The sequence below is a fragment of the Parasteatoda tepidariorum genome, chromosome 3, assembly GCF_043381705.1.
Source record: "Parasteatoda tepidariorum isolate YZ-2023 chromosome 3, CAS_Ptep_4.0, whole genome shotgun sequence".
NCBI lineage: Eukaryota > Metazoa > Arthropoda > Arachnida > Araneae > Theridiidae > Parasteatoda > Parasteatoda tepidariorum.
This window is the reverse complement of record NC_092206.1, coordinates 93045387-93058295: the sequence shown is the minus strand read 5'-3', so window position 1 is coordinate 93058295 and position 12909 is coordinate 93045387. Positions and strand designations below refer to the sequence as shown.

At 31.5% G+C, this 12909-nt stretch overlaps 1 protein-coding gene across 1 annotated transcript; it reads right to left on the bottom strand.

Annotated features, from left to right (window-relative positions):
- Positions 1-2372: 2372 nt before the first annotated feature.
- On the bottom strand, positions 2373-8591 carry LOC107443316 (zinc finger protein 271-like). Its single transcript, XM_016057139.4, has 2 exons — positions 4934-8591; positions 2373-3141 (listed from the first exon to the last, which is right to left on the bottom strand). The coding sequence occupies exon 1, from the start codon at positions 6957-6959 to the stop codon at positions 5229-5231; it is 1731 nt and encodes a 576-aa protein (XP_015912625.2). The 5' UTR covers positions 6960-8591; the 3' UTR covers positions 2373-3141; positions 4934-5228.
- Positions 8592-12909: the final 4318 nt, after the last annotated feature.

The window sequence follows — 12909 nt, the reverse complement described above, 5'->3', positions numbered from 1 at the left end:
AGCTAATCGTAAAGTAGTCGAATTCCCCCTGAAAATAGCCCCTGCATAAATTCTACGTGCCGCGAATCGGATATGATTGAAATTTGCATTGTTCTCAAACACTGAGATCAAGTATAGATTTGAGTGCTCAAGCTAGTTGTAAAGTTGTTGACATTTTATCTTGCGTTTCTTTCGTCGCGAACACGAAAACGAGCTAATAAGAACGTAGTAGATAAAAGGTAAAGAGCAATCTAATAAAGAAAATAACTCCAAAAAGCAATGATCGTCCTAATATTGTAATTATGCATATTATGTAACTGATTATGTAAGATTACACATTTCATTGAAAACAGCGTTTTTTATTGGTAGCTATAAAATAAAAACCATGATTTTTAAGTTAAGTATTAAATTGGAAACATGAATTTTATCGTAGAAAGTACACATTTTTCATTGAATAATATCAAACTTATTTTTGAACGTTCATTTATTTATTTTTGCGAATTGTACATCGGTTGTCTCTGCTAAGATAAGCTTCAAAACGAATATTTTTGTTCATGTTATTCCTGTCTCCCCGTGCACCAGCTGCGTGAAATACGCATGCGCTAACGACGAAATTTTATCGCAGCAACCAGGTGTAAATAAGGATAAAAAGCCAAATTTTGTAAACATTTATCATAGTATAGTACTGGCTGCGGAAATGATTTTCAGCTGTGGCTGAGGACATCCGTTGACTTGATATATATTCCATTTTTTCAAGAATTCTTTTATATTTATTATTATGATCTCTGCTTTGAGACCTTTTTAAGAATTAGAGGAAACTCAATGACAACATGAATTAAACACAAATTCATTGTTATGAAAAATTTTGCTTTCATAGAAAAAATAGATCTTGGTTAAAAATGAAAGATTCTGTAAACAGTATTCACTAAATATAGATTTTTTTTTTTTAATTTCTTGGAAATTATATTTTTTTAAAAATTAGTCATCCCCCCTTTTTTTATTAGGATTAGAAAAAGCTATTAACTATTGTACAAAATAACTAAGTAATAACCAGATTTTTTTTAAATGTTTTTTTTCTTTTTAAGTACATAACTGATGTCAGTCACATATCTTTATAATTATGCTCACGCATTATATATTTTCCATTTCAAAGACATTTATTATTACTTTTAATATTAAATTTGATTTACTGCTTTAAATATCAACAGATTTATACATCTACTGTTAATTATTTTTAAATGAAAATTGCGTAGATTTAGCTTAAAGTAAATTAAATTGAATATTATCAACATAAAAGATGTTCAAATCTCCCTTTTGAAAGTTTATATTTAAAGAAAAAAATTTTCATATAAAAATATAATCCATTTTTAAAAAAACAGTTGAGTTTTTATTTTCTGTTAATTGATTTTTTTCTCCATTAATACTAAAAAAAGTTTTAATATAAAAGTTAATTATATTTTTTAACAGTTGTAATTTTGGTGTCATTAAAAAAAAATTATTCAGAACTGAAATTTTTTTTTATCAAGTTTACATTATTTAAATATAAGTGGTTTAAAAAATGACATTACTCAGAGATAAAAACCAGAAACATAGGTAGAATTCAGAAAATTTTCAAATGTCAGAAATACTTTGCAAAATATATTTCTTGTGACCTTAAAGATTTCAAATATTTTATTTAATTATTACAAATTTATTATATAACTAGCACAGTTTAATGCTTTCGTCATTTGTTTTTCTATTAATTGATCATAACTAATATGCTTTTACAGTTAAATCACAATCATAACCAATACGTCTGATTTTACTTTGAATGCATATTAGTTATGACTAATTGATAGCGACAAAAAGCAATTATGACTGCTTATTAATTGTGAATCCCAATTGATGTAATTAATATGCACTATCAATTAACTCACTGCCATTGCTAATTAATAATAATTTTTGTAAAACATATAAATATTAGAATTAACGATGTAAAAAAGGATGCACTTCTGAAAGTATACACACACATATTTTTATCTCAAAGAAATTCTTCGAAAATTGCATATTTTTAAATCTAAAATCTGATTGCTTTATTAAGAATATATTTGCTTCTATTATTATATTCTTCAAATATCTGTTGTGATGTAAATTATTGAGCAGTTTGTATTTTAGGTTTTGCTAAAACCATGCTTCATTTTATCAAGTGATTAAATAAATTTAAATACACAAAATCTGGTCTCGTCAAGTTTACAGTTACAATTATGGTCATATTACAAGTCATATATCTGCCTAATAATAAATAGCAAAGCATACTGTAGCTTAAAAGTTGTATTCATGTAAGCATTATTGTATGCTTACATTTAATAATGCTCATGTATTCATGTAAGTATTATTGAAATTAAAAAACATAATAAGAAGGTTTTGAAAATTTATGTCAGCTTCTGTACATAAAATTTCAAATAATTGGGCAGGAACCAGCAAAAAAATATCAAACTTTCTTTAGAGAAAATAAGAGATTTTGCAAAAACCCGTAAGTTAAAAATGGTAACATAATGGAATATCATTTTAACTTTGACAACAAATTCATACTTTGACAATATTCATACATTGTACATAGATGCATAAGATAAAAAATATTGTAGATACATGGATGGGACACACATTGGTACAATGTATATATATTTCTACAAACAAATACTTGTATATGCATGCCTACATGAACATATGAATTTTACATAGACGAGTGATTGCATAAAATGCATACATTCGTAGTGTACAAGTCTATATTGTTTCCACATGCATATCTAATTATTTCGTATACAAATATGTAATCACATATTTAGATTAATTGTAATCACGATTACATGCAATCATGATTATGTGTAATCATATTTTTTGATTGCTTGAAATTATGATTACAAGTAGTACTTGATTACAGTAACTGGTTATGTAATCGCGATTTCAATTTTAATGAAAATTTGTAATCATGATTACAAGTAATTGATTACTGTAATTGAAAAATGTAATCAATTATATTTTTGCCCTACTCTAGTGTAATCAAAAATTATGATTATTTGTAATCACAATTACCTGCAATCATGACTGTGAGTAATTGATCACAAAGCAGCGATTATTTGTAATCAGTTACAGTTGTAATCGACGCCCATATCTGACATTAACCTATAGGTGAGGAAGCGAATAAAATTACTATTTTTGTAAGTATACGAAAAAATGTTTTTAATATATCAACATAAATTTATCACAACTAAAAAATTTTTTCAAAGATATTTTAATCAACCTTTTATTTATTTGCCTTCTATATGAAATTTAGCATTTTATTTCAATTGATAATTAGACAAAATGCTGTTTTTAGTGCTAATCAAATGTGTCACAGTCATTTGATTTATAGTATATTTTTTATTTAGAAAAAAAATTATATATTGCATAGTCACTCAACTATTACAGATATACTGAGAACAAAAACGTAAATATTTTTGAATATAAAACATGACTTTAGAACAATAAAAGTTAAATTTTGTATGTCAACTAAGTTGAATTATGTACATAATGTGAAAAAGTACTTAAATTACTCATATTTGGTTAATAAATTTATGTAATATGTCAATGCAAAATACATTAGAGCAACAAAATTAAATTTTGTATGTCAACAAAGTTGAATTTTGTATGCAACATGAAAAACTACTTATAATACTCACAATAAGTTAAAAGTAAAATTAATTTATTTAAAAACATGCAACAAAAAATTTATTTTACTTACAAAACATTCTTTTTATGTATAAAACAAAAAAATTTACCGTAAAATTCTAAAAAACATCTAAAAGCATGTTTATAAATTTTTTTAAAGAATTTATATTCTGTAATGTTTTTTCTTTCAAATGCATAATTTAAAAAAATGAATAAAATGCTATTATTTTTAATAACATTATGCTTCTACATTCTAAATGATCTCATGTTAGATTAATGAGTAAATATATTGATTGCATTTTATCAAATAAATAATTTTCTTATGTTAAATTGTAAAATATCAAATAGTAAGAGAAAAAGCAAAAAATTATCAAATTTAAGTGAACTTCTTAAGCATGTTTCACAATTCTATAGAAAATTTTAATTTTTATGTTTAAAATTGTACTTAATATAATTAAACTTAAATGTGAAGTCATATTCCAGTTTTCATGTTTTAATAAATGTAAGTATTTAGTCACAAAATTTAATTTATGTATTAAAAAAAACTGGATCGTTACTCCTGAATTTTTGAAAAAAACTATCCTCTAACACTTCAAAAATTATGATGTAGAGACTATGCTTGGGTTGAAAAAAAATCAGGTTTTAAGATGGAAAAATCATGTTTAATGGTTCGAAGCTTATGCACGTCAAAAATAAGAAATCATAGGAAAAAACTTAACATTTCTTTATTTATTCACATAAAAATGAACATTGAGACCAACTAAATAAAATAACAAAACAAAACAAAAAAAATAATCAAAGCAATATTTATTACCAATATCAACAAGGGGGGGGGGGGGGATGGNTACCCTTGCAGAACTATAAAAGAACTTAATCAGAAAACAAATTTAGAAATTTAACATTTACAAATCTAATTCAAAATATAAAAAATGACCAAGGTCCTGGCATTCTTGCTCTTTGACTGAGTAAATTAAAAATTAGCAACCCTTACTTGGAAATATGAAAGGTGTTGTATCCTACTTAATACCAAAAGTTATGATGACCCTTAATTTGAATCAGAAACAATATATTTTAACAGTTAAATATGGCATAAAAGGAATACTATGCTTTACATTCAAACAAAAAGGAGTTAAAGATTCAGAAACCAGAAAGCCTAACATTCAGACGATACTCAGTAAAATAACTATTTCTCGAATTTCTAAGCCCCATGATATTGTATATCAGCTTTGCCCAACAGAATTACAAGTTAAAAAAATTGGTACCTTACCACAAACAACTTTTAATTTGTAGTAGTTGCTCTGGACAAATCAGCAGAGAGTTAAAATATTTCTCTATGAAACTCGTTACATAATGTTAGAGTGAGAGTCCAAACTGAAACGAAAATAATCATGAACAGGTTTATTTATCAGGTTATACTATCCTTATAAACACTATATTATACTTATAAACAGGTTATACTATCATTTAAACATCATGTGAATAAACATACGAAAATAAAGTTAGTCAGCAATATGAACAGAGCAGTGAGCATAAAATTCCTTTATAGAGATAAACTCTAAGAATTAACAACAAGAATCAGGTTTCTCACTCGTATGAACACGAAAATGCTGAGTCAGATGACTTCTCCGTGAAAAATTCTTATTACAAATACTACAGGAAAAAGGTTTCTCTCCAGTATGAACACGACTGTGTCTAGTCAGATTATTTCTGTTTGAAAAACTCTTATTACATATACTACAGGAAAAAGGTTTCTCACCAGTGTGAATGCGATTGTGAGTAGTCAGATAACTTCTGCTTGAAAAACTCTTATTACATATACTACAGGAAAAAGATTTCTCCCCAGTGTGAACATGAATGTGATCAGTCAGGTAACTTCTATGCGAAAAACTCTTATTACATATACTACAAGAATAAGGTTTTTCACCAGTATGAACATGACTGTGACTAGTCAGTTCACTTCTGTTTGAAAAACTCTTACTACATATACTACAGGAAAAAGGTTTCTCCCCAGTATGAACAGAAAAATGCTGAGTCAGATGACTTCTTCGTGAAAAATTCTTATTACAAATACTACAGGAAAAAGGTTTCTCACCAGTATGAACACGACTGTGTCTAGTCAGATTATTTCTGTCTAAAAAACTTTTATTACATATACTACAAGAAAAAGGTTTCTCACCAGTGTGAATGCGATTGTGAGTAGTCAAATAACTTCTGCTTGAAAAACTCTTATTACATATACTACAGGAAAAAGATTGCTCCCCAGTGTGAACATGAATGTGATCAGTCAGATGACTTCTATGTGAAAAACTCTTATTACATATACTACAAGAATTACGTTTTTTACCAGCATGAACACGACTGTGGACAGTCAGTTCACTTCTGTTTGAAAAACTCTTATTACATTTACTACAGGATAAAGGTTTCTCAGTGTGAACACGATAATGTTTAGTCATGTCACTTCTGCTTGAAAAACTCTTATTACATATACTACAAGAAAAAGGCTTCTCACCAGTGTGAACACGAAGGTGTATAGTCATGGTACTTCTATGGGAAAAACTCTTATTGCATACGATACAAGAATAAGGCTTCGCACCAGTATGAACACGACTGTGACCAGTCAGTTCACTTCTGTTTAAAAAACTTTTATTACATATACTACAGGAAAAAGGTTTCTCACCAGTGTGAATGCGATTGTGTGTAGTCAGATAACTTCTGCTTGAAAAACTCTTGTTACATATACTACAAGAAAAAGGCTTCTCACCAGTATGAACAGAACTGTGTGTAGTCATATTATTTCTGTTTGAAAAACTCTTATGACATATACTACAGGAAAAAGGTTTCTCACCCGTGTGAACACGATTGTGTACTGTTAGATGAATTCTTTGTGAAAAACCCTTATTACATATACTACAAGAAAAAGGTTTTTTATCAGTATGAACACGATTGTGTATAGTTAGATGAATTCTTTGTGAAAAACTCTTATTACATATACTACAGGAAAAAGGTTTCTCACCAGTGTGAACATGAATGTGATTAGTCAGATGACTTCTATGTGAAAAACTCTTATTACATATACTACAAGAATAAGGTCTTTCACCAGTATGAACACGACTGTGACTAGTCAGTTGACTTCTGTTTGAAAAACTCTTATTACATATACTACAGGAAAAAGGTTTCTCACCAGTGTGAACACGACTATGTCTAGTCAGACCACTACTATTTGAAAAACTCTTATTACATATATTACAGGGAAAATGTTTCTCACCCATGTGAATATGATACTGTTGAGACATGTCACTTCTATGGGAACAATTCTTATTGCATATGCTGTAAGAATGAAGCTTCACACCAAAATGAACATGATTGTATTCAGTCACATTACTTCTTTATGAAAAACTCTTATTGTATGTAGAGGAGTCAGGTTATTAACCAGTATCAGTCTAACTGCCGGTCAGTTAGATTACTTGTCTATGAAAAACTCATATAACATGTTGCATAAGAATAAGTATTCTCGTTATCACCAACATGAATAATCATCTAATACTTAGAAATATTAGTCTTGGTTTATTTCATATCACATGTAATATCACTTTGTATAAAAATGTGTGATTTAAATAAAATTGCTGTAATTAATTAAAGTTGAAAATAATGTCACTGAAATTTGATAATCACTTATGCTTTAAATAGTAAATTTATCAAAACAATTAAATTAAATTTAAAAAAAAAAATAAAAAAAATTTTATAAGAAATATGATTTTTTTAATAATAAGTAAAGAAACGAAGGCTAGAAATTTATTTTGAAACTAATTTTGTAATGCAGAGAAAAAAGAAAGGTAACAGAAATATTTAAATTATTATTATTACTTACAAATCATAACTGGTGTATCATTTTAAATGCTTTACAATAATCTATAGTATATTCTTGGTAAATGATCATATTAGCTTAGATTATTTAGTGTAGCATTCAAAACAAATTTTAAGGCTGTAACTATATGTGTTGGCTATCATATGATTAAGATTAACACAAAAACTAATCTTAGAGAAACTAATAATATAAGGAATGTTTAATGATACAGACTTAAGGCAAAAATAAAGTTACATATTAGAGTTTGAAATTTTGATTCTTGAGCAAATATTTTATGTCATACACAGAGATACGAAAAATTTAAACTAGTGTGAACAAAAAATTAATATAATATGCCTCATAAAAATTTAGTTCTCCTAACCTATTACTATTGTTAATTGTTTAGCAGGCTAACAAAATAAATAATTTTTCACGCTTGTCTAAAAATGAAATATTTTAGTCAAACCATTATTTTTCTATCACAAACATTGTTCAAATAGCATATTTCAGAAGTAACACACTTTTCACATTAACATGATGAAGAGATTTCCAGAGACTGTTTGTAAATTTAGACACTTTAACACAAACTGCCGAAAAAACTTTTGCACCGAAGTTTTAAATGCATAGTCATCAGTGCAAGGATTCCTAATAATATTTGCAATTATAATGTCTATCTTTAGACTTATGACGAAGATTCTCTAAAGAATGAAGACAATTGTGCCATACAAATAATATCAGTAACAGTGCATAGAATTAAAGCTATCACATTATTTTAAAACACTTTTTGCCATTTAGTGCTTTGAATTATTTTCCTTCATACATTGCCAATGTCTTTTCGATTAACATTGTGTAAGTATCTTAGAGCAAAAAATCTAAAATCAATGAATATATTTCCCACATATTAAAGCAAGAATTTCGATTTGACATGATAAATGATACCCAAATTAAGAACACGTATTTCTTTATACGGATAACGGATTTTCTAACTCATCAACTTCTAAGCTTGGATTGTTTTGTTTCTGTTATTGACTAGTGTATCAGTGTAGTAAAGTGAGACGAGATCTTTTCTTCAGTTTATAGCTTTCTTTCAGTCATTAATAAGGCTTTGGTGGAGGCTAAACAGATAGCAAATACAATGAATACTTTTTGAGCGCAACGCTCGAATGCGCCATCTGGGGGGAAGATCGGATCCATGTATATCCACCGAGAAATGAGGCCGTTGAGATCATCTAGGTCTTTTAGTGACGTCACATACTGTGGTGATATGCGATTAGCCGCCAATTTCCAATATTTGTCCTTCATTAAATAGCAGTCTCGTTTGGCAGTCGGATATGTCATTTTAAACGAATTTAAAAAACTATATGTTGCATTATTTTACAGCTTTTAACAATACCATATTCGTGTGTAGTTCCAAGATGTAAAGGGAACTACAAAAATGGATCTTAAGTATCAGTATTTAGGTTTCCGAAACGTTAGGTAATTAAAAAAAATGGATAAACCAGGCAGTTTCTGCAGACTTAATAATAAGCTTTATAATTAAATAAGTTGTATTTCAGAATTACATTATTTTATATATTGTTCATTGTTATGTTAGCGAACATTAGAATATGAAACTAACAAAACATTCGTACTAACAAATAAAACAAATAAAATAAAACAAATTTAAACATCTTTTGTCGTGTTTAACTGTATATACAAACAAATATAAGATGTCATTAAGAGTTAACATTTTTATTATTTAAAAAAAACTAGTAAAAAAGGTTTAGTTATACTTTTAAAAGAAAGAAAAATTAATAAAAACGTTGATTGGCATTTGAAAGCTTATTCATTCTTAATGATAGCTAGCAATCATATGAGTAAAATTGACGATCTGTTTTGGAGCTTTTTGAAGTTTGCAGCTTATAACTCGCTTATATCCAAGGTAGCGGAGATAGGTGGATGATTACAGTATGCGGATAGATTTTAGGTAATACATAAGATATTGCAGCTTGCGTTTGTCCGTCGTGTCCATAAGGTATAAAAACGACAAGGCCCCAAGTCCTAGCTGTATTTTTAGGGTGGTGCGCTGTTGATCAAAGAGAGGGCATTCTAGAATAGTGTGATCAATATCGGAGATGGAACCGCAGTTACATTTGTTGTCTGGAGCGTGTCCAAAACGGAATAACTTTGCTTTAGTTGGATAGGATCTAGAGCGGATTTTAGAGAACGTAACGTCTTGGTGCCTGCTGGAGAGGGATAGAAGTTCGTTTTTATTTTGGCTCAGATGAAGAAAATCAGTGTAGTATTTGCTATTGTTGAAACTTGATTGCCTGGATAGTTGGTGGATTCGTTTAATTGATTGATAAATATCTTCTATGTAAATCTATCGTAAATTCTTGGTCTGGAGAGCGCTGCTTTTGCCAGCTCGTCAGTCGAGTTCATTGCTGAGAATCCCGGAGTGGCACGGAACCCATGCTATATCTACAGACTGTCATGAGGATGGGAGCGCTTCCATCGAGACTATGATTTGGTGTATGATTCCTTGTTTAGAGTCTGTAGCAGAATTTAGAGCTGTCAGAACAGAGAGTGAGTCTGTAAAAATTATAATTCGAGAACTTGTAGGGCATTTTTGAAGTGCTAATAATATAGCTATTCCCTCAGCTGTGAAGACCGAGCAAATGGATGGAACGGATCTGGACATCGCTGACCCGGAGCGGGAATTATATATTGCCACTCCTGCCTTGCCTGATGTTCGGGAGGCATCTGTATAGATCAGAGTGTGGTGTGGCCAATTATTGCGGACAAAGTCCCAGAATATGGTAGGTATTAAGTTCGGTGGTAGATTCTTGTTTTGATAGGGGAGATTTGTGAAATGTATACGGACTTTTGAGGGTATTTTCGGAGTTCGATCATATGATTAATGGTTATGCCGTGATCGTTTAGCCAGTTTTTTGCTTGTAGGGGGAGAGCTGATCTCCTGTAGGTATTCGGAATGCGCAGATTCTGGTATTTTATTTCACTTAGTGACTGACATTGGATTTGTCTGACATAAAACCGCATAGAGATCATGTTATGGCGTTCTTGGAGATTCGGACAGCTTGCCTCCTGGTGAAGTAGCGGTAGTGGAGTTCACTTCGGAAGGCCCGTAACTATCCGCTAGGTGGCATGGTACACTGTGTCGAGTATCTTGCGTTCACTTTTGCTGGCGAGGGAGTGCAGGTGACAGCCGAAATCAAGCGTCGGCGTAATGTATGACTGGACAATTCGGAATAAGTGGAAGGAGCGTGCGCCCCAGGAGTTCCTTGATATACATTTTAGTATGTTAAGCTTTTTTAGTGTAGAAATTTTTTTTCTTCCTGAAAATGATGGCGGTAGCTGAGGTTCGATAAAAAGTAAACCCCTAGAATGCGGATATGTGGCGTGGATGGAAAGACTATAACTCGACCTATACAGCTGGTCATCCCTCTTGAGGTTGACCAGGGTGGGGAGGATGTTCCGACATCAATTGACAGTTAGTTTAAATAGTTATTTTAAATCGTCTGCCAACTCTTGTGAAAATAATAACTGCAACTCTGACTGGTTGCTAGGCAACCCAAACGACTTTTTCTTGTTATTAATGTTTTTGTTTATCGTTCGTCTGTGAATGTCTGTTGAAATAAAAGAATACATAGGCTAAGACAGTACACACATCTTCCCAAGGGTTTCGCAGAGTTTTTAAAAATTACCATTTTTATTTCTTTTGCTGGATGATAGTCTGGCAATTGGTGAGTGACGTCCCGCCATTTCACTTTCGTGGTGGCGTCAGTGAGAATTATAAACTGCACCCTCATTTGGAACAATTGTTTCATCAACAACTGTGGCCTAATGGATCCATAAATCGAATGATAAATGTAACCGTTTATAATGGTATAGCCGTCGGATCTGAGGCACACGACGGCAAAAGAATGGTTACGCGTTGATGAAATTTTTTGGGGGGTCTTGAAATGAATTTCCGCTCGATAGATTCTCTTTTGCTTGGCGTAACATCACTTGAAGATACTTTGGAAAAATCTCCACTGGATGATTTGTCGTCAAGGATGGGTTTGCTGGAGTCTCTGGAAGCAGTAGATTTGCTAGATTCCCTTACAGCAGGTTTGTTGGATTCCTTGGACGTGGTCGATGACGCAAGTTTGCTCGATGAGACGTGTTTGCTAAATGATGGTCTGAAGAATTTTTTGGATCCCTAGAATGCTTGGAGACGAGAATAATGTTTGAAATCCGTTTCAATCAGCTGCGATAGTCTAGAGCCAAAACCATGGGTATGCTGGCAGATTTGATTCTAGTAGGAGCCACCATGACGATGAAACGTCGATGGTTTCATAACCACTGGTCATTTGGCAGGAGGTTCTCGCAGAGGAGAGATGGGTTCAAACGATAGCTGCAGAGGTTATGGAAGCAGTGGAGAAATTGGTTTTGGTAAAGGTATTACATCCGTGGGGCTCGGAATAGAAGTTGGAGGTAATGGAGACGGAGCTGACACAAGGTCCATCTCAGTCGATTCGCCTTCTTCATGAGAGAGGGAAGAGTCGGAAGACATTTAAAAAAACAATTCGTCAGATATGCTTGTAACACTTGTAATGCTCTCGAACGACTGAATGCTCTGCTTCAGAATCGATGCTCCTTATATACTGCTCAGGCAGGATATGACATCAGACACAGGATGTTTTGAGAATATTTTTTTTTAAATTCTTTGTATCTAAGTTTGACTAATGGCAAAAGCAAGTCTCTCGATGATAAACTGAACGCTTGAAAAGTATCAAAAGTATCACGTTGATAAAATTTTGCAAACTCGTATTGTCCCGCAGTGGACTGATCATTAAGACACGGTTCCCAGCAGATCACTGAAGTCAAGCATCACTGGCTGCGGTCAGTGTGCGGGTGGGTGACCGCTTGGGTGTGCGGTATTGGTCCTCGTTAAACTGTGCTACCGTAAAGTGCTCGACTTCGCGTGCAGTTCGTCGGGCTACCGAAGCGGGGGTACCATCCCCTCCGCAGAGGATCGAAATTGTGATGGCATGTCTTCGGATCATCCTCCGGGATGTTTCCCAGACCGTCGCCAATAGCCCATTGTGCAGCTCTAGTGCGACATAAATTAACAACAACAACAACAGCAAACTCGTATTAATACAAAAATTATTTTTTCTTCTCACTGTTGGTTTATAACAAACTTCGAGTCTTGCTGCTAGCCTCCGCTCTTGAAAATTTTTAGAGCTATCACAATTTGTGAATGTTGTATTGACAAGAATGTTACACAAGCATAATACTCAAAATAAATCTTGGCTTGAAATTTTTTTAAAGAGTTTTAACTGCACCCAAGACAAGTTGACCATTATACAACTATGTAAAAAAAAATAATTTTTTTTACAGAAATGTTGATACAC

Bases quoted from the DNA above. Each gene is read 5' to 3' on its own strand.
- LOC107443316 (XM_016057139.4), bottom strand. From the start codon at position 6,959: ATGTCTCAACAGTATCATATTCACATGGGTGAGAAACATTTTCCCTGT.